The following is a 27,874-nucleotide window of genomic DNA, read 5'->3' on the forward strand; positions in this document are numbered from 1 at the left end:
ATTAACAAAGTGGGTTACGTTGGAGCCCAGATCTGCTTTACAATTCGCTGTTTTAAGACAGTGCGCATTCTCATGATTTCCAGGGTGCAAGGCCACTCTCAGAACAGCCTCCTGACCAGACCTGTGAGTGAGCGGCCCCAGGTGCGGGAGCGGCTTCCTCTACCAACTATGGGCTGCCTCAGTGCTCTGCAAGGTCAGCGATGGTTCGAAGTCTACACTGTTGCAAGGCGCTCTCCACCACGCATCCAGTAGAATCACCAAGTTAGTACTTCAGTGCTGTTACATGTTGTGAGGAGAACTATTTTCCATTATTCAGTTTAGCTCAGCAGAATAAAGAAATGTGGGCCAAAATTACAACCAGATTATGACCAAATCTCTAAGCAAAAAATAAATAACTGCTGAGGTTAAAAAAGATGCAGTAATTCTCTTCATGTGGCCCTCTACTGGTTTGTGAACTGCACTATTAAAAATCATGAGCTTTAACAAAAATCTTTATAACAAGCCAACTCATCCAAACAGGCATTTGGCCAGTAAGAAGTTAATTTCACACCAATAAAGTTTTTAGAGTGTAGATTTATTTAGGGCCATTTGCACATGTTCATAGAATAGTTTACCCCCACAAATGACAAGACAGCACCCCTTCAGTGAGTCCCTAGCCTAAACATTATCTGCTTTACTTATACATAGCAAGAGGATAACATTAAACACGGAAGCTTTTGATTTGTGGCACCAGATGATGGTCTACACGGGGCATCCTTCAAAAGCTACAATTAGGGATCCACCTAGCTTTTCAGCAATACAAGCCCGATTGAGGTCTTCTGGCCCATTTGCTTGACATTCGTGTTTTATGCCTAGGGAGGAAAGACAACAATTATGTTTAGTTATGGCAGCAGTTTACCTATTTCTTTAACATAGGAAACCGTTTTAAAAGGCCGGTTCAAACAGGGGTGGGACAGCTGCGGCAGAGCAAACGGCGGTCGAGTACACGGTGCTGAGTCATCTGAAACCACGGGCACCGACGAGACCCGTACGAACTAGTGCTGACAAAGAGAGGCCAGACCTAGTAGCACACATTCTAGACGCTTCCACTCACGTAACAAAATCAGCCAGAACTACTGTACGCTGTTAGGAGCAGAGGGCTGGTGTCCCTGCCAGGGAGAAGGGAGGGGCAGCAGTGAGGCTCAGGTGCTGGTCATCAGATCAGGAAACAACCATGCTTCACGTACGCTTTCTATAGGTATGCTGTTTTCCACAAAAAAGTTAAAAAGCAGGAGTAGGAATCCTTTTTCTTGGTTTTTGAAACCTATGTAAATACCTGAATTTGATACTTTGATTCAGTCGGCTGGACTGAGGAGTAAGAGCACAGAGGAGATCATTCTGCCCAGAAAACAGCCCTCCAGTGGCTCCACACCCCACGTCCGGGCAGCTCTCTCAGAGACGGCCTAGTGACGGCCTTCTCAGGAGGACAGCGCACGGCACAGGGAGTCCGGTGATGCGGGCGTGTACAGCAGAGGCTCTGGAAATGGCTGCTCACTTCTGAACAGCTGCCTTGTTTTCTGGTTTTCCATAATTTTGAGACCATTTCTTGTGCTGCTGAAAGCACAGTGGGGCAGCTTCTAGACCACGTGGGACTGCCGGAAGAAAGCCAGCGATGCTTTCGCTGGGGAGACGGGCAGGAGGGGGATGCCTCATGTGTCACCAGAGGATGTCCACAGAGCAGCTCCTCTCTGGGAGGGCAACACGGAGCCGGGACACACCCCACACCAAACAAGCACGTGCGGAGCCGGGCAGGGATGCAACGAGGCAGCACCAGGTTTCGGGGAAGGAAGCGAGAATTTTGTTTTTCCACATAAAACAAGCTAAGGCAAATCTGCTCTACTGCAAGACTATAAAACCAGTCACAGTGAAACCAAATGAACATGACCCTGGGCCAAGCCCTTGTGACCTTGGCTCTCCCAGCAGTTTGGAGCCAGTCACAGCAGGAAGGCGGGCTCCTTGCCACTCTCAGCTGGGAGGACCCAGGCCCACAGAGGTTATGCAATCTGGGCCGGGCCACACAGCAGTTAGACGACTAGCTTAGCCCTCAGTGGGCTACAGACACTGGCCCCATGCTCTGTCCATCATACCAGCGTCTCCTCCTGGCTGGAGACAGCAAGTAGGTCCAGGCCATCTTCTCAGGATCCCGTGACCCAGCGGCAAGTCACATAAAACAGGCCAGCCCTGGCCAGTCTGAGGACTGAGGCCATTCTCCTTTGGACACAGGTGAGTCAATAACCTAAAAATCATACCATTCCAAAGAAAAGCCAGCAATAAGAGCATCCCTTCCCATTTATAAACACGTCCTTTTTGCTACTTGGCTACGTTCAGAGGCCAACAGCAGATTTATCACTTACTATGACTGACATAAACCAATTTGTCTCCACCTGCCCTGAGAGAAACTTGGCAGTGTCTGAAACTAGTTTCAAACCATACTGAACAAGCCACACACACACACACAATGTTGAGAGGACAGAGAATCAGGTACAGGCCTCCCGGCCCAGGGACCTGCAGGAGGCAGAGACGTGCTGAGAGCCAGCTTTGCCTCTGGGTTTCCTCAGAACAAGCAGTGCCCTTCGCTCTGTGTGGCGGTTTGCCAAGGAGATGAGGCACTGCTCTGAAACGAAGCCCCACTCCTTGGCTTGCCACACCCCTGACACCTGGGCGGAGGCTAGACCTTACCTTGGAACTTCTTTTTGATGGCATCCTTGGAGCTCGCATAGATCATTTTACTCTTCAGAGGAGCTAGTTCTGGTGCCCTAGAGAGGAGAGGAGCCCAAAAAGAAGAAAACCAGTTTAGAGAAAGCACAACCAACATCGTGTTACACATCTGCATCAGATGGGGGAGGGCCCTCCACCTGCTGGGAGAACCTCTCTAACTGCACAGTTTTCCACTTCCGCTCCTCCCAGACTGTGCTGGACGCGCATACACAGAGCAACTTGCGTTGACCAAGGACAAAAGTCACGGACCAATGATCAGATTCAGTTAATGGGGTGAAAATAAACAACACTGGATAATTCACTGTATTATCAACTGTCTTCTTGAAAATAATTTTTTATCATTTGTATCAATAAAGGACTGAGTTCAGGCTAATAACCACCATCTTCCTGAGAGGTTTTTTAAATAATTTCTGGTGGGAAAAACTTTCAAAATACAGGAAAGTAAAGAGAATAATCTGTAAATCAAGTATCTGCCACCTAGAATTAAGAAATGCTCACAATTTTTGCTTCAGGTTGTTTTCCGGAGAAGAATATAAGTGAAGTCCAAGCCCCCACACTGCCCTCCCAGCCAGTCTCGCACCCAGGTCCACTCCAGCAGCAAATTCTGACCATGTGCACCTATTTTCCATCTCGGTCTAGCGTCACAAAACACAGCACAAAGATTTCTTTTTCTAAGCTTAATGGAAGTTCAGCAATAATGACGTCTTGTTAATATTACTATGATGTTATATTCACAAACTTTTCAGTGCCTCCCCCTCTTGAAAAAATATGGCATATGCTTTACATTCTTTAGCAGCAATACCGAAAAGTAACAGATATAGTAACAATGCACAGAAAAATCTCATCTACTCAAACTGCACATCCACACATGCATTATTTCTCACTGCACCACCGAACCTCAGGCCCGCCTGCATTCCACACCACCATGACATCAAAGGGTAAAAGGAATGTGGTTAAATACTTGTAAGCACTTAACAACTCCATTTAGTGGCCACATTTCCAGGACATCAACAGTCATGAACACCATGGATCTGTGTGGCCCTCACTTAGTCTGCTGCCTGCCAAGAGCAGGCAAAGTCTATTCTTGGGAACAAGATGTGCATTCCTCCTAACTCTAGGGTCCAAGGAAGGTGGTTTGCCACAACATGGACCTCAGATGCACAAGCTACAAAATTAAGTGGGTACTTTTCTTATGCAAAATAGGTCAGGGACAAAAAAAGCTTTAGCTGTTCTCATTTTACTCTAATCAGATCTTTAAAATACTTTAAGAGCCATTCCCTGGGCCCTAAATGGAGCCTTTTATAGGAAACTCCTAAAATAAAGTTTTATCTTTTAAAAAGTTAACAATGCAAAATAAAACACAGCACTAACACTGGAATTTTCTCTTCTTCATTCCTTTATTTTCCAAATGTTCTTTAATGAGGATGTATCATTTTCTTAGTGGGGAAAAAACAAGGGATAAAAAACCAGGATAAAAATAGTGTAAATGAAGGAAATATTCACCAGTTTAAAAGCTTAAACTTTTATCTGCCATATCTGTGACTCAGACTAAATTCCAGAGGGACGAGGGCTGTCCCTGCTTTTTTCACAGCTACTTTCCCAGCCCTAACACAACACCTGGCATGTAGCAGAAATAAGTTTAACAGATGCACTTTCATTCAACATGCTTGGTTTTAAGACTCAGTATTATCTTTAAGCATGTGTCTGTAGCTACCAGGCCTGCTCCACAGTAAGAGCCCAATATGACCTCACGTCTGTAACCCCAAGGCATCTCTGCAACCCCATGGCATCTTTGTTTCCCCAGGTGCAGCCAAGGGCCGCAGTGAACTAGGGGTGGCCTAGAGTCACATTCCTTGAAACCAGAATGTTCTGATCTCCCAGTTCCCTGGCACACAGCTAAGAGCTAAACCCCTGCTTGACTTGCCCAGCTCAGACCAAAGGATCAAGAGGACCTACAGGGCCCACCCCTCCCCTCCCCAAATCACAGGCCATTACCACCTGCCCCATCCCCCTTAGAAGCTAGAGAAGATTCTCACTATGTGGCAATTCCATATCATAGGATGTACGGTAGTATGATTAAGTAAGGATCAGGGTGACTTTCAAGTCAAACTTAATCTCAAGTATGAGCTTTCTTGAAAAGACCAGAATAATTTAAACAGCCTTTGAAGAAAAAGGCCATGTAAATGGCCTTACAGTTCTTTTTCACTATGTAAAGCAGCACTGCTGACAGAGCTTTCTGTAGTGATGGGAATGTTCTGTCTCAGTGCTGCCTAACAAGGCGGCCACTCATCACATGTGACTACTGGGCATCTGAAATGTGGCGACTCAAACTAAAGCCGAACTTCTGATTTTGTTTCACGTCAACAGCCCCAAGCCGCCAGCAGCGTGTGGACGAAGAACAAATCACAATCGGAGATGACAACCGCACCCGCTTCAAAAGCACAAATCAATTGGGGAGAGGGCTGGCTCCAGGCACAGCATGCTGAAGACTCTGGAGAGGAGCTAAGCTGACAACAAGAGAGCTAACTCCGAGTTTATGGAAGCTTGATATTTTTAACGATGCTTACCACAGGAAAAACATCAACTCCTCTTTTCTGGATTCCTTTGTTTCAAAGCTTGCATCATACAGAGCATAGCGACAATCTTTTTCAGGAAGCATCCCCACAAAATGCTTGAAAGGATCGGTTATGGTGACACCAACATCTCCCACCAAGATCTCTTTGCCTTCCTCCACGATGATGCACTTTTTGTCTGCACTGAGACAGAAGATGACAGCCTTCTTTCTTTTCTTGATTTCTTCTGGCGTGGAGCACTTCCGAACTTTCATGTCATAAAAAATGCGACATACTTCATCGGCAACTTGCACTCCTGAGGCCTAGAGTGAGAGGAAAAGAACACCATAAAGGGGTACGACTCTTATCACGCCAAATAAAAAACACTGTGACTTCTGGTTATAGACGGGCATGCACTCACATGTCATCTACTAGGAAGACTAGAAAATCTGAGCTGCAAACACTAATCTCAGTCATTAAACTTTAAAAAGATGACACATTCAAAGCCGTTCATCACATTACGTGGGAGTAAGGGAAGATTTCGCCACAGTGGCTCCTCTGACTCTAGAACCTGGAAGACAGAGCTTCCTGGGGTGCTGGACCAGCTTCTTCTCACAGAGGTTCCTCAAAGCCCGGACTGTGGGTAGTTATCTCTCCAGTTCAGGTGTTAACACCCCCTCCCAAATTCTTTTCATAACGAATGAATAACAGATGGTCAGAGTGGCTGGTTGGGAAAACTCCACTTCTACAGCATACCCTTTGCTAATAAAAGAATATTTAAAAGGTTTTTGTTCTATTCACATGTCAAAATTATGATTAATATCCAGTAATGTATCAGTCACATACCTTTAAAATTTCACTTAAAAAATCACCAAATTTTAAATTAAAATTAGAGTAAGTAAGATTGCTAGGAGACTAGACCCTAATTGTTTCCACAAGTAAAGAAATATTTATGTGATGTGATACAAGTATTAGCTAACTAACAGTGGCAATACTGCAATACATAAACGTATCAAAAATCAACACCTGTAAACCCTAAGCTTACATGTTACATGTCAATTTTATCTTAATTAAAAGTAGATATTCACGGCTATAACAAAGAGGATAGCTTAATTCAGGATTATAATGACCAGAAAACAAACAAACAAAACCTTTTATCATATTATACTTGCTATCCCCAAATGAAGAAGTGGTCACACAACATGTTGGTAACAGAAGATCTAAAACTAGGTTTTGATCTTTTCATCTTAAGGAATGTGCTATTCTCATTAACTTTATCTATAATTTTTTATGCTTCATTAACTACTTTGGTTTGTATGTTAGCTTTTCTGAAACAAGAATTGTAAACTTAATGGAATTTAACTACTGAACAATACCAATTGTTAATGATACCTAAAATTAACATCAAGTTTTTAAAGAAGTTAAAATGCATGTCAGACTAAAAAATAACCCGCACACTAGGAAAAAATATTTGCAAATCATACATCCAATAAGAAATTTGTATCTAGAATATAAAAAGAAATCTTACAACCACAGTAAAAAAAAAGAAAAAAAAGACAACCCAATTTAAAAATGGGCAAGTGATCTGAATAGACATTTCTTTAAAGAAAATTTTAAAAATGGCCAAGAAGCACTTGGAAAAAATACTCAACATCACTAGTCATTAGGAAAGTGCATATCAAAACCATAATGAAAAAATACTGCATGCACACTAGGATGGCTGTTAACAAAAAAGATGACAATGACAAATCTTGGTGAGGCTGTTGAGAAAATAGGGCCCTTAAACACTGCTGAAAGAACCTGTCAAACAGCACAGATGCTTCAGGAAACCGTCTTGCAGTTCCTCAAAATGTTAAACATGGAGTTAACACCCAGCAATGCCACTCCTAGTTGTATATACAAAGGAAATGAATGTCATACAAAAATCTGTACCAGAAAGTTCATGGCAGCATTATTCCTAACAGCCAAAAAGTAGAAAGAACCCAATGTTTATCAGTTGATGAACAGATAAACAAAACATGGCATATCCATACAATGGAATATCATCTACCATAACAATGAGATGCTGACACCTACTACACTTCAAACGAACCTTGAAACAACATTATGCTGAGTGAAAGACTGAATTGGGGTGCTGGAGAAGACTCTTTAGAGTCCATTGGATACCAAGGAGATCAAACTAATCAGTCCTAAAGGAAATCAACCCTAAATATTCATTGGAAGGACTGATGTTAAAGCTCCAATACTTTGGCCCCCTGGCATCAAGAGTCCAGTTGACCCATTGGAAAAGACCCTGATGCTGGGAAAGATTGAGGGCAGGAGGAGAAGGGGGCGACAGAGGATGAGATGGTTGGATGGCATCACTGACTCCACAGACATGAGTTTGAGCAAATTCCAGGAGATAGTGAAGGACAGGGAAGCCTGGCATGATGCAGTCCATGGGGTCACAAAGAATCAGACACGACTGAGAAACTGAACAAGTGAAAGACCTGATGTAAGAGGGCACATATCTCACAATTCTATTTTCATAAAATGTTCAGAGCAGGCAAATCCATGGACAGTAGGTGAGTGGTTTCCAGTGGCTAAGGGGAGAGGGAATGGAGAGTGACTACAGAGCCTCTTTCTGTAGAGACAGAATGTTCTGGAATTTGACAGTGGTGATGGATGCACAACTCTGGAGATAAACTGAAAATCAGTGAATTGTACTTTATGATCTATGAACTGAATCTCAATAAAGCTGTTACTTAAAACTGCATGTAAGAATTCTGGGGGTTAAAATACACAAAGATTCTAGCAGTTACTTAGTATTAAGGTAACTGGGCCATTTAATCATTCATTCATTATAAGTGTTGGACATGGCTGAGCAACTGAACCACAATCCGAACTAATCTAATCCACATCCAATCACGAAAGTTAACGTGTTAGTCACTCAGTTGTGTCCCACGCTTTGTGGCCCCGTGGACTGTAGCCCACCAAGCTCTTTTGTACATGAGATTCTCCCGGTAAGAATAATGGAGTGAGTAGCCGTTCCCCTCTCCAGGGGATCTTCCCAACTTAGGGATCGAACCCAGGTCTCCTGCATCGCAGGTGGATTCTTTACTGTCTGAGCCATCTGGAAGCCATAATTCACCTCAATCCCACCTGATCTAATCCAAATCTAACCATACTCACTTCAATCCTAACTAATCTGATCCACATAGATACAGAAAATTAAGGCTAGAAAATTACCTCAGAAGTTGCACAATATCACTTTCCCACTTCTAAAAAATACTTTCTTAAACTTTCTGTTACTGCTTTAGGAGAAATATTGTTCCAATAGTCACAGTCATCTATGTAAAGCAAGTTAAGAGTCTTTCTTTTGATTTTTTACCCTTCTCTGCCTCATTCACTCTTTATACCTCAGATCAATTCTCTAAAACCAAGTTGAGTTAAAACTATTACCACATACTTCCATGTGTCTCTAGCCCATGACACTCACTACAGTTTCAAGTCTTGTCTGTAAGATTATTTGACTGTCTCCCCAAAGAGGTGGTAAGTCCCTTAACACTCTTAAGTCTGTTTTGTTCACTTTTATTTTCCCTTGAAATCAAAGAGGAATCAGATTCTCAAGGACATGCACTGATGGAGAAGACGAAGACGGGGTAAAACACTCATTATTCCTTGATAAACTCCAACAGAAGGGCGTTTATAGAAGGCAAAGTGGGGGCAGGGTGGGGACACAGGTAAGTCACGGAGAGTTTCCACGCTTTCGTGAGTCACTCTTTCTGAGGGATGAAAAGACAGTTCCTGACTAACAGGACCCAGCGTGCACAACACGAGAAGAGGGAACTGAGATGGGGATGGGGCCGGGGGAGGGGGGAGGCACTGGATATTTTTAACATAAAGTAAAGGTGACCAGAGTTGTGCTTTTGGAAAATAATGAAATGACGCATAAGACAACCAAGCAGGAAGAGAACTGTGGCCAGACCGTCACCTGAAAGGCTGATTCTGTCAGCAAGGCAAGAGCTGACGAAGCCCTCATCGGGGAAAGGAGAAGAGCACACCGAGGAGGCAGGCGGGCGCGGTGAAGGTGACAGTCCCCTGGGCACCACAGCCCGGCTGGGGCAGAAGGATGGGAAGCAGTGAGGCAGAACCAAGAGTTCAGTCATCAGGAGGCTGACCAACATCACGAAATACTCATTTCTCTAACCTTCCCATTGGGGTGGCTTTAGAGGTTTTGACGTTATAGACGTACAATCTCTTTGTGACGAGTTAACGCTGTAACACCAACTTTTGCCCTTGAAAGTAACTTAAAAATGCACAAGGCAACGTGTTTATTAGATTCAATTGTAATGAATAAAATATGCTTCAATGTGTTAGACTTTGGTTTACTTAGCATATACTTGAAATATATTTGGTATGGAAGATTAAACAACTGGTCCCTAGACCCCTGATAATGATTCTTATGAAGCTGAACTAAAACAAACACCGCAAGGGCTGACTGAGAAGGCAAGGGAACCACTCCTCGAGCCTGCTCTGCCCGAGCTGCCCCACCCGCACCCCCGACAGGCTCGGAGCACCAGCCAGGCTCTTCCACCCTCCATCAGCAGACAACCAGGAGCCAACTGCAATGCGAGGGTAAAGACTGGTGGGGTGGAAAAGAGGAAAACTAATCCTTAAGTGACTATAGCTTACTAACTTTTTAGAGGCCAAAAGAAGCTAACTTGAAATTAAAGCACCAGAATTAGGAGAGCAACAGCTCCACCCAAGCTTCCCCACTAAGGAGCTGCGTCACCTCGGGTGTGTCATTTAACATCTCCAAAGTAAATGAGTTCCTTCAGCTGACTTATTTAGGGGCAAGCACCAGATCAGTATTATCACCTGGGGATCCTGTTAAAACGCAGATTGTGCAGATTCTGACTCAGAGTATCTGGAGCAGACTCTGAGATTCTTACATGTCCAATAAACTCCAGGCGAAGATCGCTACATTGTTGCTTTAAGTTTCAAGAAACATGATAAAATCTTAGCACCCATTGCTATTTTACTTCTCTGCCTACAAGTTTAATTTTTATAATGAATGAAGCAGTAGAGATAAGAGTATATTACAAAAACTAGTAGGCCCAAAGCCAAAGCATTTTGGGGGACACAGTCTTCTCATAAAGCCTAAAGGGGTCCCTTCTCAACATGGTGTTTCAAAAAGAAGACACAGCAGTAAAGAAGCCAATTATTCTGAAATACGGTTCATCTATCATAATGATTAAGAATTCCTGTCAGTAGTAAGTCCTGTGGATTTGTTACCACAAAAAGACATTACAAGGAATCTTCAAAACAGGTGTAACCCTGATACATGCAATCACTTGTTCACTGTGTTTTTACCTAACAGAAAAGATCCTCTCCCATAAGTATCAGTTTTCAGTATTTTTCTAAAATGTTAATTATTAACATATTAAGTGCTCAGCTATCAAGAAAAAATCCAAAGTCTATTTTTTTTTAAAGGACAACCAAGCTCAGCTGGGATTCTAAAATAATTTCTAGGGACTTCTCTGGTGGTCCTGCAGTTAAGACTCCGTGCTTCCACTGCAGGGAGTACCAGTTCGATCCCTGGTTGGGGAACTAAGATTCCACATGCTGTCCAGCACGGCCAAAAAAAAAAAGGAAATTTATTTCTAGAGAGTTATTTATATTCAATTGCAAAGTTTTAACAATAAAGACCTTTAAAGGATACTCTGAAATAGGACCAAAATCTGCTGCAGTTAGGAAAGAAAATCCTGAGAGCAAAAATAGATCTGCTATTACAACAAGAGCCTTGTGATTACCTTAAAAAGATATGTTATCCACTATTTGAGTTTCTCTCTGTTCTGTACCAGTGACCACTGAAGAATTAGCAGTTGCTCTCAGAACTCCACCCCTATGTCAAAATAGTTACTGTTAAATGATTACTTCACTGTATTTTATCTCACATGGCTACCAGTTTTAACTTGTTCTTGAAGCATGGGAGTGCTTAGCCCGCCAGGCTCCTCTGTACATGGGGATTCTCCAGGCAAGGATATTGGAGTGGCTTGCCATGCCCTCCTCCAGAAGATCTTCCCAATCCAGGGATCGAACCCAGGTCTCCTGCATTGCAGGTGGATTCTTTACCGTCTGAAATGGATCTCAAACCCCAGTCATCTCTAGAAGAGCTTCTGTAAAACACTGATTCAGAGTAAATGAATACACGGAGGCACTGCCTTTTATATTCAACATCCACTCAGTGTACACTTCTTTTTAAAAACTTATCTTCACTAACAGAGAAGGAAGAAAAGCTACAAAGATTGTGAAACATTGGGTATTTTAAAGTTGCAGATGAGTGAACACATTTAAAACACCAACTCTCTCCATTCTAGTGGAAGGGTGGTAAGCTTTGAAAGAAGCTCAAATTTCTGATTCAATTACTGTAAACAACTGAACCAGCTGAAACGTGATGGTTCACAGCAGCCCATCTTTCCCCAGAATATCACAGTGGTCTATATCTACACCGCCAAATGCAAGGAGGATGTCTGACTGGGTCCAAACTTGATGTCAACTATACCTAACAAAACCCTCACTGGAGAAAACAGGAATGAAAGCTACTGTCTTACCTCAGAAAATTATTATATTTTAAAAAATTATTTCTCTAAGCTGAGAGAGTCTGAAATATTTGAAAGTAGGACACTGCATAGCAGACAAATAAAAATTTCAAATTTACAAACACCTGGCAGAAAAAGACATTAATTATGTCCTTTCTCAATCTGCCAACTCTTAACACCCAGCATAACTGCTAATCAAAGGAACTGGGGAGTTTAAAAATGGGTTCACAAATATCCTGTACCTACACCATCTTTGCACAAGGGCCAGGAGAAACAGAAAATTACTGACTACAAAATATTTAGGCTTCTGGCTACTACAACCAGTGCCTCGGAGCAATAATGTTGAGATAACAAATGAGAGTGACAAGTATGTCAGGGACATTTTTACATGTAAGGTTTAAGAGCCTCACAGATTCTGGTCAAGAAGGGTGCTGAACACATACATCTATCTCCCTACCAAAATGCCACTGAACATTTAAATAAATATGAAAGTCTGAGAAGCATTTAGGTCCCCAGGTCTCCTCCTGAACACCACTGTGCCGCCACACCACATCCCAGGAATTCTGGCGAGGGTCAACAGAAGAGTCTTTCTGGCTCAGTTATCATGCTGAAAACAGGAAAATAGGTGGCCATGTGTAGGTGTCACTCTACCACCAGGCCCTGAAGCCTGACCATGCATCTCTAACTCTGCACTCTACTGTTCCAGAGAGCTGTACTGAGCCACAGCACCTTCTGTGAAGACACAAATGTTCTCCATCTGCATTGTTCAATGCAGCAGCCTCGATCACACGGGGTGACTGAGCATGTGAACTACGGCTGATGCAACTGAGGACTTTAAATAGTTTAATATAAAACGACACAAAAACATTAACTCAATACGTACTAAAATAGTACATTTTGGGTAAACAAGTATATAAAGCCTATTATGTCATTTTCTGTCTTGGAAAAACAGTACACTATTTAGCTTTCCGGATGCCTCGTCGTGTCATCAGTAACCTCAGTTACTGTACTATGTAGTAAAATAATGCCTCCAAGGGTCAGGATTTCAACTGGAGTTTAATAATTATAGCCAACTACTGCTGGAGGTGAGGAGGCAATCTTGAGGGGGAATTCAGATAATAGACTCTCTGAGGCGGGGTTGTATTCTGTGTGTTAATTTGGATAAAGTCAAAACCACCAGATAGTTTAAAACTTATAAAACTGACCTACATCAGTAAATCAAAATTCACAATGATGAAAACTTGGACCTGTGGGGTGAGCTACCAGTCTCTGTCCTACAGTCTGTCCCTGCCCAGTAAGTATAGATCAGACCAGTAAACACACAGCATCCTCCACCCCTTGATAAGGCCAAACTGTCCGGAGCTGCTGAGGACGGTTTTATAGATCGTGCTTTGCTCAAGAGGGCCTGACCAAGGGCGCAAGAAGGAGCTAATCAAGTTCCTGCCCCACTAGCCAAGATAGGTAGGTGCCCACAGGGCTTTGATGTGGGAAAGCCTGTCTTCCAAGGCCACACCTCCCCAAGCGATGGCCACTCTGTTATTTAAACAGTCACTACACAGACTATCTGGAGAAGGCAATGGCACCCCACTCCAGTACTCTTGCCTGGAAAATCCCATGAACAGAGGAGACTGGCAGGCTGCAGTCCATGGGGTCACTGAGTCAGACACGACTGAGCGACTCCACTTTCACTTTTCACTTTCATGCCCTGGAGAAGGAAATGGCAACCCACTCCAGTACTCTTGCCTGGAGAATCCCAGGGACGGGGCAGCCTGGTGGGCTGCTGTCTATGGGGTCGCACAGAGTCGGACACGACTGACGCGACTTAGCAGCAGCAGCAACACAGACTATCAGTGATCCAGAAAATGTTCCAAGTTAACTCCCTGCCCTAGCTCACTGGTTCATTCCCCCAAACCAGAGTGACCAAACAGTGTTAAATTGATAGCCAATTTCCACTTGTAGAAGTCCTTCTTCACCTCAGAGCAAAACACAGACCATGTCCTTGGAACAGTCTATGGAGATCGAACAGCAACTCTACCAGCTATATGGTCAAGTTCAGAGGTGCACAAAAATGATTTTATGGATACACCTTACTTAGTTGGGGAAAAGAAAAACTCTCCTTCAAAAACCTAAATTCTATGAACCACCAGCCATAACCCCACAAGAAAAACAAATCTTACAGAAAAATTATTTCAACATCCGAAGCAGACTACACATAATAAAAGCCCACTTGCTAAAAAATAATCTCTCTTACTCGGATTGCCTGCAATCATACAATCTGACTAGGTTTAACAGGTTCCTCACCCCACCTGGGAGGCAAGGAGTCAGAAAGGGTGGGGAGGAACAATAACAAACCGGACAGAGAAATAAAACCTAACAACAATAAACAATAAAATAAAAAATTAAATTAACAAAAAATTAAAAAAAAATAGTAACAATAAACCTGACAGAGAAAATAAAAGCCCCCATTCCCCTCTCCTACCCACTCCCAAAATGTAGACAGAAAAACGGGAGGGGGAAAACACCAAGCAGCAGTAAGCACACTGGCAAACAGTCCTAGGTCTTTCCTGTTCTCTTTCAAGCGTCTGATTTCCTTCAGGATAAACCCACGCTACACCAAGTCCTTTATGCCGTATCTTTCCAGCCTCCTTTCCCACTTCTCCCCGACACATACCATGTAACTGTAGTCAGGCACAACTGTGACTCCCTGAATGCACCACGCGCACTGGTGGTGCTTTACTTTCCTCCTCTCCTCTGGCAAATCCTCGAGGGCTCAGCTCAGGCATCTCCTCTGGGAAGGCAAGGCTTACCTGGTCCCTCAACCACCACCTGAACCCGAGCGACTCAAGGCTTCCACGTACCAACGCAGAGGATAATCATTCCTAGCACAGCATCACCAAGGACGTGATCAGCTTTCTCTAGACTGCACTCCTTAAGGGGAAGAACTAATTATTCTACCTAAGAAATATCATCTACTTGATTAGGTTTTGAAAACTGATTATTCCATTTTCATGAAATGCCCTTCAAGATATTTTTCCCCATCCTTTATAGTACAATTCTTACACCAATGAAAAGATTGCATCTCAAAACTTTAGGGTCTCCTGAAGGAAAAGAAAAAAGCAAAAAACTTGTAAGCAGAACTTCAGGGGTCCAGAGGCTGAGACTCTTCACTCCCAATGCAGGAAGTCCAGGTTCCATCCCTGGTCAGGGAACTAGAGCCTATATGCGGCAACTTGGACCAGTTGCAGCCAAATAAATAATTTTTGTTTTAAATTTCCTTTAAAAAAAGGAATTTCCTTTCTAAATTTCCTTTAAAAACACTTCTAGCAATTTCTATTGATATCCCTTAGGCTGTTTTTTTCCTGATGAGACATGCAATTCTTGTCTTTTTCCTAAAGACACAAAACTTCAGTCCTCTGAATACTATTTGCAAAAATTTATGTTTGTTTTTTAGGTTCCTCACAACTGATTGACAAAAAAAAAAAACTTTTAAAGAAGGAAAAACTTCACATTACTTCACTTTATAAGTGACAACTCACTGTGTATAACATCAAGGATCCATGAAAGTACTTGTGAAGATGGTGAAATTGAAAGATATTTTTTGCGCTATAATTGATAAAGCATTGTTAATTTTAGGTGTACAGTACAATGTAATGATTCAGTATTTGTACACACTGTGAAACCGTCACCATAAGTCTGGTTAACTTCCATCAACATAAGCTTACAATTTTCTTTCTTGTGATAAGAACTTTTAAGGATTTATTCTTTTAGCAACTTTCAAATATTCAATAAGTATTATTAATTATAGTCACCAAGCTGTTCATGACATCCCGGGGACACTGGAAGTTTGTGTCTTTAGATCACCTTCACCTATTTCACTCACCATCCTCTCTGCCAACCATCAGCTTGTTCTCTTATCTGTGAGTGTGGGTTTTTTCTTTAGACTCCATATATAATTGAGATCATACGGTATTTGTCTTTCTCTGTTTGACTTACTTCACTTAGCTTGTTGCCTTCAAGCACCATCCATGTTGTTGCAAGTGGTAAAATGGCTTCTTTTTTTATGGCTAAATAATATTATCTAAGTATTTATAAGTACACATATATGCCACGTTTTCTTTATCCACTCATCCATCAATGAACACAGGCAGCTTCTATAATCTCCACACTGATTTCCATAATGAAAAAAAGAAAAGAAAGAAAGAAAGTGAAGTCATTCGTCATGTCCAACTCTTTCTGACCCCATGGACTATAACCTACCAGGCTCCTCCGTCCATGGGATTCTCCAGGCAAGAATTCCTTCTTGAGGGGATCGTCCTGATCCAGGGATCTAACCCACATGGCAGGCAGCCGCTTTACCATCTGAGCTACCAGGGAAGCCCAATTTTCATAATGACTGCACCAATTTACATTCCCATCAACAGTGCACAAGGGTTCCGTTCCCTTTTCTTCACATCCTCACCATCTGTTATTAACATTTATTTCTTATAATTGACATTCTAATGTATATATGGTCAATTAATTTACCTCAAAAGAACCAAGAATATACAGTTGACCCCTGAATACCTTGGGAGTTAAGGGGCCTGACCCTCGGTGCAGCTGAAAATAAGCATATAATTTTGCAGTCAGCCCTCTGAATCCTCGGTTTCACATTGGTGGATGCAACCAACCACACATTGTGTAGTACCGCAGCACGTTATCTATTGAAAAAATCCACAGCTAAGTGGACCCAAACCTGTGATATTCAAGGGTCACCTGTACAATGGGAAAGGACAGTGCTTTAACAAACGGTGCTGAGAAAAGTAGACAGTCATGTGCAAAAGAATGTTACAACATAAGGAAAGTGACTCAAAAAATGGATTAAAGACTTGAATATAAAATCTGAAATGGTGACTCTCCTAAAAGAAAACACAGATGGTGAACTCTTTGACATAGGTCTTGGTGATGATTATTTGGATCTGACTACAAGAACAAAAGCAACAAAAGCAAAAAATAAGTGGAACTATATCAATGAAGACACTACTGTACAACAAAGGAAACCATCCAACTGAACTCCTGGGAGAAAATATTTGCAAATCATGTACCTGATAAGGGGTTAGTATCTAAAATAGGTAAAGAACTCACTCATACAATTCAAAAACAACAAAAAACTCAATTAAAAAATGGGCAGAGGCTCTGAATACATGTTTTTTTCAAAGACATACAAATGGCCAAGAGGCACACGAACAGGTGTTCAACATCAGGGAAACAAAACCACAATGGCGTCTTTATCAATGGTCCTCCGCCCAACACATACACACACTCCTCCTCTACCCAGAACTGTATCCCAAGTGCTGAGGTCAGTTCTTAGTATATAATTTCTTAAGTATTTACTGAATGAACTGTTGCTATTGTAAACCCTGGGGCTTCCCTGGTGGCTCAGATGGTTAACAGTCTGCCTGCTATGCGGGACACCTGGGTTCGATCCCTGGGTCGGGAAGATCTCCTGGAGGAGGAAATGGCAACCCACTCCAGTATTCTTGCCTGGAGAATCCCATGGACAGAGGAGCCTGGTGGGCTACAGTCCACTGGGTTGCTAAGAGTTGGGTATGACTGAGCGACTAACACTTCCACTTCCATTGTAAACCTTGAGGGCCAAGAAGAACTGTGTTTTAATCTCCATTAATTACTTCAGGAAAAATATGAGTGGAAGACAAGATTTTTTATATTGAGAATCAAAGTCACCTGAAAAGTCAACTTAAAAAGTTGATCATAAAAAAATGATCATGTATAATGATTCCAAGTAAAATAACATGAATTTAAGGAATATAATAATTAAAAAGACATGTTTTAATGCACTCCCCCACTGTTTGCATTTTATCTACAATTACTGAAGTATGCACTAGTGTAATAATATAAAGAAATGAGACTATCCATGTAATTTGGATCAAAAGTGGTTTAATATTACTATTTTAGCCAATGCTGATAAGGAGCACTTTACCATGTTCCAGGCATGCTTTAGTTTATTACATACACACCTTACCCAGAATGCTGTGATGGCAGGTACTATTACCATCCCCATCTGAAAGCATGATGAACTGGAGACACAGCACAGTCATGTGTCTAAGATCATATAGTTAGTAAGTGGCAAGAGTCAAAACACCTAGACAGCCAGACCCAGTGTAGTCTCACAGCTATGACACAATACCCCTTCCCTGGGCTGCTGTAAGGATGAGTGAGATACAGTAACACAATGCCCGACACACAGTAAATACTTATAAGTTATCTGAGACAGCATTACTTCTTGTTCTTTCATTTGTTAAGCTTTCAAGTGCTTTTCTATGGTTCAGGATGCCTCAATGAGCATCAAATATCATTGTTGCATTTTTAAGAGAAGGGAACTGGCACTGCTGAGGGGTTTCCATATGCCAGAATTATTCCAAAGCTGCCACTCTGATAATACTTGCCTTATCTATCTCAAAGGATTTTCACTTTAAGACTCAAATTACATTATAACAGTATACAAAGAGAAGGTACTTAAAACTCAATTTCCACTGTATTTTCTTTTTAAGTTAAGGAAGAATAAAAAGTGCAAAAATTAAAGCCATTCATCTCTATGGGAACCTGCCCCATCATAATGAAGAATGTCCTCTCGTTTACCTTTTCATTCCGCAACATCTGTAGTGGGCCTACTAGCAGAGACTTCATGCTATTGAAATACACATATCCTATCTTACGGAGCTCCAGTTCCACAAAACATCTTAAGAAGCCCCATAAAACAGTGCAATCAGTAACAGTGCTATCTCAGCACAGTCATATGCAAACATGCAGAGAATTAACAAAAGTGCTGGTATCCACATTAACTTCCCCTTACAAATTAAATAGGCCAATCCGCAAAGTCTGACGCTGGTCCATCAAGGTAGCCACTAACCACATGTGGTTTATTGAGTCCATTAAACGTGTCCAGTGTGGTGAGGAACTGCATTTCTAATTGTATTTCACTTTGATTAACTTAGGGACTTCCCTGGTGGCTCAGACGGTAACGAGTCTGTCTGCAATGCAGGAGACGTGGGTTCGATACCTGGGTCAGGAAGATCCCCTGCAGAAGGAAATGGCAACCTTCTCCAGTATTCTTGTCTGGAAAATCCCATGGACAGAGGAGTGTGGCAGGCTACAGTCCATGGGGTCATAAAGAGTCAGACACAAATGAGCGACTTCACTTTTACTTTAATTAACTTAAAATTTAAAATCCATTATCCATTCCATTACTGGAAAACTAAGTATGCTTGGAGCAACTTAGGTATGTGAATCTACTTTTTCAACTGTGAAGTTTATATATAAACATATACCAAATGTGTCCAATAAAAACTGAGGGTTTGAATTGAAATGTGTTGAGTATAAAAATATATACTGGATTTCAAACAATTTGTATGAGAAAAGAACGTAAAATGTCTCATTTTTACATTGATTAAATGTTGACATATTTCAGATATATTTCATCTTTTCTTTTTACTTTTCTAATGGGGCCACTGGAAAATTTAAATACATAAGTAATTCACATTTTATTTCTATTCAACAATACTGGTCTAAAGATGACTTAAAACATTCTCAACACAGTGATTTGAGAATTCTTCAGAGCTCTGACAACTGACTTATAAGACTGCTCCCTAGCAACCTAGAGAAGTTTTACCCATATTTGCCCATGCTTTACTTTCAGCTCTATAACTACCAAAAAAAAAAACCCAACTATGAACAAAAATGGGCTACATTAAACAATTTAAAAATAAACACTAATTACATTTACAAGTTGGCAATCTCCTGAAAGCAGATCAAGATAGGAATATGGGTAGAAAATTCATCTTTCTTTTCTGTGATAAGACAAAGAGGAGCAACAACCTATAAAGTAATGCAAAAATGTTGAAAAGAGTAAACAGTCTTCCCTTAACGTGATCCAAAAGCACACACACACAAAGATAAATTAGGTTTCCTGCTATAGTATGCTGGAGAAGGCAATGGCACCCCACTCCAGTACTCTTGCCTGGAAAATCCCATGGACGGAGGAGCCTGGTAGGCTACAGTCCATGGGGTCGCTGAGAGTCGGACATGACTGAGCGACTTCACTTTCATTTTTCCCTTTCATGCACTGGAGAAGGAAATGGCAACCCACTCCAGTATTCTTGCCTGGAGAATCCCAGGGATGGCGGAGCTTGGTGGGCTGCCGTCTATGGGGTCGCACAGAGTCGGACATGACTGAAGCGACTTAGCAGCAGTAGCAGCAGCAGAAGCGACTTAGCAGCAGCAGCAGCTATAGTATGCACTGAAGTTTCAACCTTTCAAGCGCTCATCCTAAACCTTGTTGTAACAGGGTAAGAGTTCTTTGATGGTCCCTTGTCAAGTTAAAAATAAATAAAGCCAAAGTCTCATTATTTCACACTACAAATTAAAATACGAATTTTAAGAATCTTGCTTGCATTTTTACTGAAATCAGCTACTTTTTAAAGATCTACCAAAAAATTGATTCTTCAATTTTAACACAGCAAACACATCATGAAATAGGGTAAGGAGCACATAAGCATTACAATGTCAGCTACTAGAAGGCAATCTTAAAAGAGTTAAGGATCACTCCAGACTACATTCTCAACTCTATGGGGTCCTTGTACAGAAGATTCCATGATGAATTAAGCAGCAAGTTTGTCAAACCATTACTGAGATGGACCAATCTGATGTCTATTTTTCTATGCTTCTCCCAATGTAAAATTTCAAGCAAAATGAATAAGGGACAGCTTTTAGAAGAAGGACAATTACAAGTAAAAACTCACTTGTAACATGGAGGCAAAGAGGCAGGGACAGAGGAAAAATGGATTAAAACATTTCTGAGTGCGACGTATAATACAAATCTTTGGGTATATCTCTCACGGACAACCTGGAGAGGAATATTATGCTATGTGGGTAAGAAGCTCAAGATGCTGAAATGATAAGCATTATTTAGGTATGCAAATTACCAAAGAGTCCAACAGAGACTAGACCTAACTATTCAGACTAGAGCCTTACTCTGTAGATAAAAACAATGTACATCTTTAAACAACAGTTTTTAAAGAGTTTCCATTTTTTTTCAAATTTCAAATTGAGTTCAGCTCAATTATTACTGAAAGAAAATAGCTACACTGTCATAAAAACACAAATGTTTAGTCTTCCTATATGCTAAAAACATCATTTTGACCTAAACCAGTTCTATTTGTGAAAAACGATAATGGTTATTTTTGTTTTACTTATTTTTAATAGACTATTTTTTTAGAGACATTTTAGGTTCACAGAAAAACTGAGCAGAAAGTACAGATTTTCCATCTATCTCCGTGTTTGTTCTCTTTTTTCTTTTTTAAATATCTTGGCTAAATATACCGCCTAGGAAAAAAAGAAAGAAAAGGATACGGATAAAGCAGAGGATGTTAATCTCCACATCCAGTCAAACATGGAACTCTCTTCTGGATCACTCGACCACTACCAGAGCCTCACAAGGGCAGCTGGCTAGAACTAAGAGTATTGAACTTAAAGAAAAGTAGGTGCCACAGGTGAGGGACATCAGTCTTCACTATGCAGGTCTGGTTCTAACAATCTCTCATTAATTTTCTTTTAAGGTTGATTTACTTCATGGATACACAAATGAGCTGAGATGAAGACATGAGGAGTATTTAAACAATGTCAGGCTCACTGAGAATGTATCCATGCACAAAATGAAAAGATACTCAACTATTGCTAATGAGAGAAATGCAAATTATAAGAATGAGAACTCATTTTACACCTACTGGAATGGTTTTCAAAGTCACATAATGCCAAGTAGTGAAAAGAAATAGAGAAACTGGCTGATGGGATGCAAACTAGAACTAAACCTCACAAAGCTCTTTTTCTCAAAGTTGCAAAAGGATGCGTGAAGCATGGTAACATTTACATAAAAACTAAAAATACATCAAGGAAACATATTACAGATACACACATGTACAGCTCAAAGTGTGGAACATCAATGAGAATCAAATGAATCAGTTGCAGGTGACTATGTTGAACTGTACCTGAGCCCTGTGCTCCTGGAAAGCAGAGATGATTACGAAATCCACTCCCATCATTTTGTGTTCAGGGTAACAAAATGACCCTTGCCCTTATGTACCCCGAGATTAAGACCCATCCCCAGGCTTTCTCAAGACTCCTCAGTTTACCAGCCCCAGGTTTCTTTTTATTTTTGCAGATATTCCTCATTTTAATTAATGTTCTCTCAATTGCAATTGCCTGCAAAAATTATCTCCTTAATTGGCCAGTAAGTGTATTACTTCTTTGACAAGGAGACGTTACCTCTAGGGAGGGAAAGAAACGGGATGAAGCAGATGCATAATTTACCTAACATAAAAACCTGAAATATGGCAAAAAGTTAATCTTCTCTTCTTTTGTACAAAGAAACCTGTTATTGTGTACCTTCCTGCTTAAAATGTTTCAAAATTAATTTTTAAATTATTTTAAAACCAGATATGGAGTCAGAAAAGGCCCCAAGTCAATTAATCCTTTACAGACTGTTTTCAAATATGCTAAACAGGCACAGGAATAATACATGACCAGTCTTTTCTACTGGACGGCTGTAAGTAAAAACATTTTTGCTAATCATCAGGTGGTAGGATACACTTATAATTCATTCTGAGCCAACAGCTCAGTTTGTTAGAGCCGAGTTCTGATCAGGGTGAGGTTAAGGAAGAACTGATGCTTTTGAATTTTGAACTGTGGTTTTAGAGAAGACTCTTGAGAGTTCCTTGGACTGTAAGGAGATCCAACCGGTCCATCCTAAAGGAGATCAGTCCTGAATATTCATTGGAAGGACTGATGCTGAAGCTGAAACTCCAATATTTTGGCCACCTGATACGGAGAACTGACTCATTTGAAAAGACCCTGATGCTACGAAAGATTGAGGGCAGGAGGAGAAGGGGACAACAGAAGGAGAAGGGGACAACAGAGGATGGGATGGCTGAATGGCATCACCGACTCAATGGACATGAGTTTGAGTAAACTCGGGGAGTTGGTGATGGACAGAGAGGCCTGGCGTGCTGCAGTCCGTGGGATCGCCGAGTCAGACACAACTGAGCGACTGAACTGAACAGTTAGATTATCACACAGACCTTTACTGTTTCAGGGGCAAGACTACACTGACTCCCCAGAGAGCCACACAGCTATGCTGCAAGTGCATTTACACTATCACAAGAGTAGCTAGGCCGGTCTCCTGTGATGTGTCAATCCATACCCAACAGGAAGAACTACTCAGCAGATAACCCTAGGAATTTGATGGTAGGCTGGTAAATAATCTTCGTATGAGGAAGCTGGCACACCCAGTACACACGCACACCAAAGTTTTGTTTGGAGTGTGTATATGGTTCCTGTGAAGAGCAAGCTTATGGGGTGTTTTTGTTTTTTTCTTTTTTTTGGCACTGTAAAGTGAGACTTTGCAAACATGAAATCTCATTTTAAAGTGCCCAGGGTGATTTTCGGAGTTAGTTTCAAATTACTTTATTCCCAAGTGCTTCTAGAAGTTAGTGAGTACCAGGAAGTGATTTTGTTAACGTAGAATAAACTCATCAGCAGTTAATATTTAATCTTAAAAAAAAAAAAAAAGCTAAGAAACTTGGAAGCAAGCATCTAACCAACAGATCTAAATAGTTTCAAACACAGAGGTAAAGTGCTATAGTCTGGAATAACTTTCAATCTTTTCAATCTTCACTATATTCTTTAACAGCTGGATTGAAGGGAGGATGCTCTTGCGCTCATAAGGCTAAACAGAAGAATAACCTTTAAAAATAGTCATCTACACAAATGAACCTATCTACAGAAGAGACACAGACTCTCAGACACAGAGAACAAATTCAGTTTGTGGTTGTGAAGGGGGAGGGGTTAGGGGAAGGATGGAGTGGGACTTTAGGACTAGCAGATGGAAACTACTATATAGAGAATGGATAACCAACTAGGTCCTACTGTATAGCAAAAGAAACCATATTCAAACATCCTGTGACAAACCACAATGGAAAAGAATATTTAAAAAGAGAATGTATACGTGTGTATGTATATATATATGTACAACTGAAGCACTTTTCTGGGCAGCAGAAATTAACACATTGTAAATCACCTACACATCAATTAAAAAAATTGAAATGGTCATCTGCATTCTGAACTCACATTGAAAGCATCCAAACAAGAGTAGTTCATAAATTCTTCCTAAGTTTGAAATGTATTCAGACTCCACCCATCTCCACTAATTTTTATTTCTCCTCCTCCTGAGCCATAAATAAAAGACTGTTCATTTTACTTGAATGTACAGAAATAAAGAAGTTAAGCTTTAAAATTCAAGCATTTAACTAAAGTAAAAAGACTTGATTCTTTTTTCAAACAGAAAATGAAGTTATGTCCTATCAGAAGGCACTAAAGCAGGCTCCAATCTGATTCAAAGCACTTTTATTGGAGTGGATGGTCTTAAATTGATGAAAACTCAAAGCCGTTGAAGTCTTTTAGCGTAGAGTAATAACGTAAAGTAGTACAATCTTAAAGCAGTTAAAAAGTTGTAAGATGCTGATCCTCTCTGTAGCTCACAGAATTAAATCAAAGAAGAATCAAAAATCGAACAGCAAATTCCTACTCCGTATTCTCGGTCATCAAGAAACTACTGGTTAATCTTTTTTCTTCCACTAATGAGCCAGTCAGCATAGCTATGAAAGAATACCTTAAGAAAACCCAAACTGTTACTCAGTGAAAACACTTTGTATGCAGATGAACTGGTACCAGCTGCTTTCAGGCAGACAGATGCAGTAACAGTGTAATATTTCTAGCAAAGTCTGGTAAGCCTTCGCCTGCAAATCATTGACCAAAAATGGTAACAGTGTGCGCGGACTAAAGAAAATGACTAAATCTTCTACTTCGTCGTCCAGTTAATACCACGGTTCTACAGCAAACTAGAATCCCACTTTGGAGGGAAAAAGAGGTACATTAAGCAAAAGGTTCAACACATAGAATATGCGGAACATGTTTACTTTTAAGCAACTCGGATAACTTGATAGACTTGACAAAGCTTTTTCATTTACTTTTCTTAGCATCCCAGCGTCAGGGCCACCCCGCTGTACGCCAAGGGTCGGCAGAGCCAACCTGTTTGCAGGTAAAAGAAAATCTGACCACACGGGGAGGCCAGACAGGCCACCGCCCGGCCGGACGGGCGGGACGCGGACCGGACAGCCGGGGGCGGCAGTCAAGTGCCACAGGCCCGGTTCGGAATCGCCCGGGTCAGGCCAGGTGGTCATCCCGCGCCCCCCTCCCCCGCCCCAGGTGGCTCAATCAAGGCCTCATTCCTTCCCCTAGATGCACAGACCTCCCAGGCCGAAACCGCCCTAGTCGCTGACCGCCCGCGCCCGGCCTCGGCCAAACCAGCGCCAACGAGGACGCCACTGGAGGGAGGGCAGGCGTGCCCTGGCGGCGAAGCCGGGGCGCCGGGGTTCGGCCCCAGCTGGGCTGCCGAGGCCGCGCGGGAGGCCTCGCGGCGGCGGCGACTACAAGAACGTGGCGGCCGGCGAGTAGCCCCAGCGAGCGGCCCAGCGGGTCGCGGCGGCGGAAGCCGGGATCCCTTCTTCCCTCCCCTGCCGCCCCGACCTCGCGGCGCCCCAGGACCTCGCTCACCATGTTCGCCGCAGCGGTCGCAGAGCGCGGAAAGGGAGCCGGCCGGCGCCGAGTCTACTGAATGTCCTCTTCAAGGCAGCCCGGGCGAGCCTCCCGGGGGTGGGCGGGCGCCGCGGGCCCCGACGCGGCTGCGCATGTCACGCGCTGCCCACCGTTGCTAGGCAACCGGCCGGCATGGCAACGCCCCGCCCCCGCGGACCCGCCCCACTCCCCCACCCCCACTCTCCAGCCTCTAACTCCTGTCAGGCGGGGTCCTCCTCAGCTTCCGGAGACCGGGGGGTGGACCCGGTACCCCTTGTCAATTAGCGGCGCTGGCGAGGTCCTCCCCAAGCTCGGGGGAGGAGGCGGAGCTTGAGCTGGCACCTGCGGGCGAGGGGCGAGGGGCGACGGCCCCTTCCCGGGGCGGGGCCACGTGGCACCCCGCCCACTGCGCCGCCGATGTCCTTACAGGGAAGTAGCCACCTGGCCAGGTGTGCGCCGCGGCGAGGGGCGGGGCCGGGGAGCCAAGGAGGGCCGAGGGGGCTGGGCCTGGGGGCCGAGGAGGGCAGAGGGGCGGGGCCTGGGGGGGGCCGAGGACGGTAGAAGGGCGGGGCCCGCAGCGGAGGAGACCGCAGGGAGGGTCCGCGGGAGTTCGACGCCGGCCTCGCGGGGGGCGCGTCGCGCATTTTTTTACCTACTTTGGTGAGATTCCCGCCAACCTCCCGTGATTGGCCCATCCCCGGCACGTCAGGCCCTCGGGCGAAGGGAAAAGACTGCGCATTTTTCCTCCTTCCCAAGGAGACTGTGGCAGCTCTGAGTGCTCTGAGTCACCGCTAATTTCAGGTCTGGAAAAAAAACAAGGAGCGATTTATTTATCTTCGGGAACAACGCGGGGAAGGAAGGCCTTGCCGCCCGCAGGGTACGGCTGGAAACGGCCTGCTCGCCTAGGGAGGGTGGCGCCGGCCCCGCTGCCCGGGTTTGGGGGTTTTTAATTTGGGATTGCGTTTGTTTCATGGGCGGTTGCGTCAGAAACACACTTTTCAGGGGGCCAGAAGGAATCCCAGCGTTTTTTTCTGAGGGCGTTTCAGTGGAGAATAAAGGGAACAGAGAATTTACAACGGGCATGATGACATTTTACTTAATTTAGGCTCCCCAGAGCATAACACGCCCATCCTATGTTCTTTGTGCTCAGTCGCCACCGACTGTTTGCCACCCCATGGACTGTAGCCCAACAGCCTCCTCTGTCCATGGGATTCTCCAGGCAAGAATACTGGAGGGAGTAGCCATTGCCGTCTCCAGGGGATCTTCCCGACCCAGGGATCGAACCCAGGTCTCCTGCATTGCAGGCATATTCTTCACCATCTAAGCCACCAGGGAAGCCAGTTCAGGGGATCTTCCTGACCCAGGGATCAAACCTGAGGCTCCCGCACGTCTTGCAGCGGCAGGCAGATTCTTATCATTGAGCCACAGAGAGAACCCCCAGCAGGCTTCTACCAGAACTATTTTAATTCTCCCAATGTTAGGCTTTTGGACGAGATAATCAGTACGTTTTTTGTTTTTCCTGGGCACTATATAAGGTCTCGATTATATGTAGCTTTTTATTCTGGCCACTCGGCATAGAAACCCATTTCTCATTACTGTCCTGTTTTTTTGTTTGTTTTGTTTTTAAGAAAAATTTTTTTAAAGTAACAATTTTTAAGCCTAAGCATCTGCTGCAGAATTTTTGGCAGGTTAGCGCAGTGGTTTTCAACATGAAAGAGAACTTAAAATCAGATTTGTGTGCCCTACCCCCAGAGTTCCTGATAGTATATCTCAGGTGAGACCCGGGAATTTCTAAGGATTCCTGGGTGATGCTGATGTGGCTGGTGGGTATCAGCACTTTGAGAGGAAAGAACCCACCTGTATCCACCTGCAACTGGAACCTGTGTCTGGAACCCTGTTGGCCTAGGACTTGGAGTCACCCTCCACCTCTGAGTCCTCAAAGACTTCCTTTCTAGTCCCAAACTGAATCGTGTTCATTTAAGGACACAAGTCCGGCCTGCTCCGGCCTCCCTTATGTCTTTCGTCCTCCACGCTGCCACCAGAGTTACGTCCAGAAATAAGAATCTGATCCTGTTTCTTTAATGCTTAAAATTTTCTGTGACTTCCTCCAGAAATCTCAGCAGGTCAGTCCGGCCCTCCTGCCTCTGGCCTCAGCCCACCTTTTCTGTCCTGACTCCCACGTCTTCCAAAGTTCCCAATTTCCTTCCCAACTAAACTTCTCATTCCAGAACTCTTCTTACTTTGTCACAATCACGGGCCTGCCAGTCTCATCCTGGAATGTTTCCAGGAGTCTGGAGA

The 27,874-nt window shown here is 43.0% G+C and overlaps 2 protein-coding genes across 3 annotated transcripts in view; one reads left to right on the forward strand and one right to left on the reverse strand.

Annotated features, from left to right (window-relative positions):
- Positions 1-558: 558 nt before the first annotated feature.
- Positions 559-27,742, reverse strand: DSTN (destrin, actin depolymerizing factor). 2 transcript variants are annotated; one of them, XM_081558709.1, is made up of 5 exons: positions 27,434-27,742; positions 26,229-26,379; positions 5,325-5,632; positions 2,719-2,795; positions 559-851 (listed from the first exon to the last, which is right to left on the reverse strand). In XM_081558709.1, exons 3-5 carry the CDS (start codon positions 5,582-5,584, stop codon positions 742-744), a joined length of 447 nt encoding a protein of 148 aa, XP_081414835.1. In that variant the 5' UTR covers positions 5,585-5,632; positions 26,229-26,379; positions 27,434-27,742; the 3' UTR covers positions 559-741. The 2 variants fall into 2 exon arrangements, with proteins under 2 accessions (XP_081414835.1, XP_081414834.1); XM_081558708.1 differs by lacking the exons at positions 26,229-26,379; positions 27,434-27,742 and adding an exon at positions 25,556-25,691.
- BFSP1 (beaded filament structural protein 1) overlaps positions 26,144-27,874 on the forward strand; it is a 59,492-nt gene continuing 57,761 nt past the window's right edge. The window contains exon 1 of the mRNA XM_081558707.1: positions 26,144-26,377. The gene's annotated coding sequence lies outside the window, so the exon portion shown is untranslated. The remainder of the gene's footprint in view (positions 26,378-27,874) is intronic.

The sequence above is a fragment of the Giraffa tippelskirchi genome, chromosome 13 (genome assembly GCF_054371585.1).
Source record: "Giraffa tippelskirchi isolate mGirTip1 chromosome 13, T2T-mGirTip1v1.2.pri, whole genome shotgun sequence".
Classification (NCBI taxonomy): domain Eukaryota; kingdom Metazoa; phylum Chordata; class Mammalia; order Artiodactyla; family Giraffidae; genus Giraffa; species Giraffa tippelskirchi.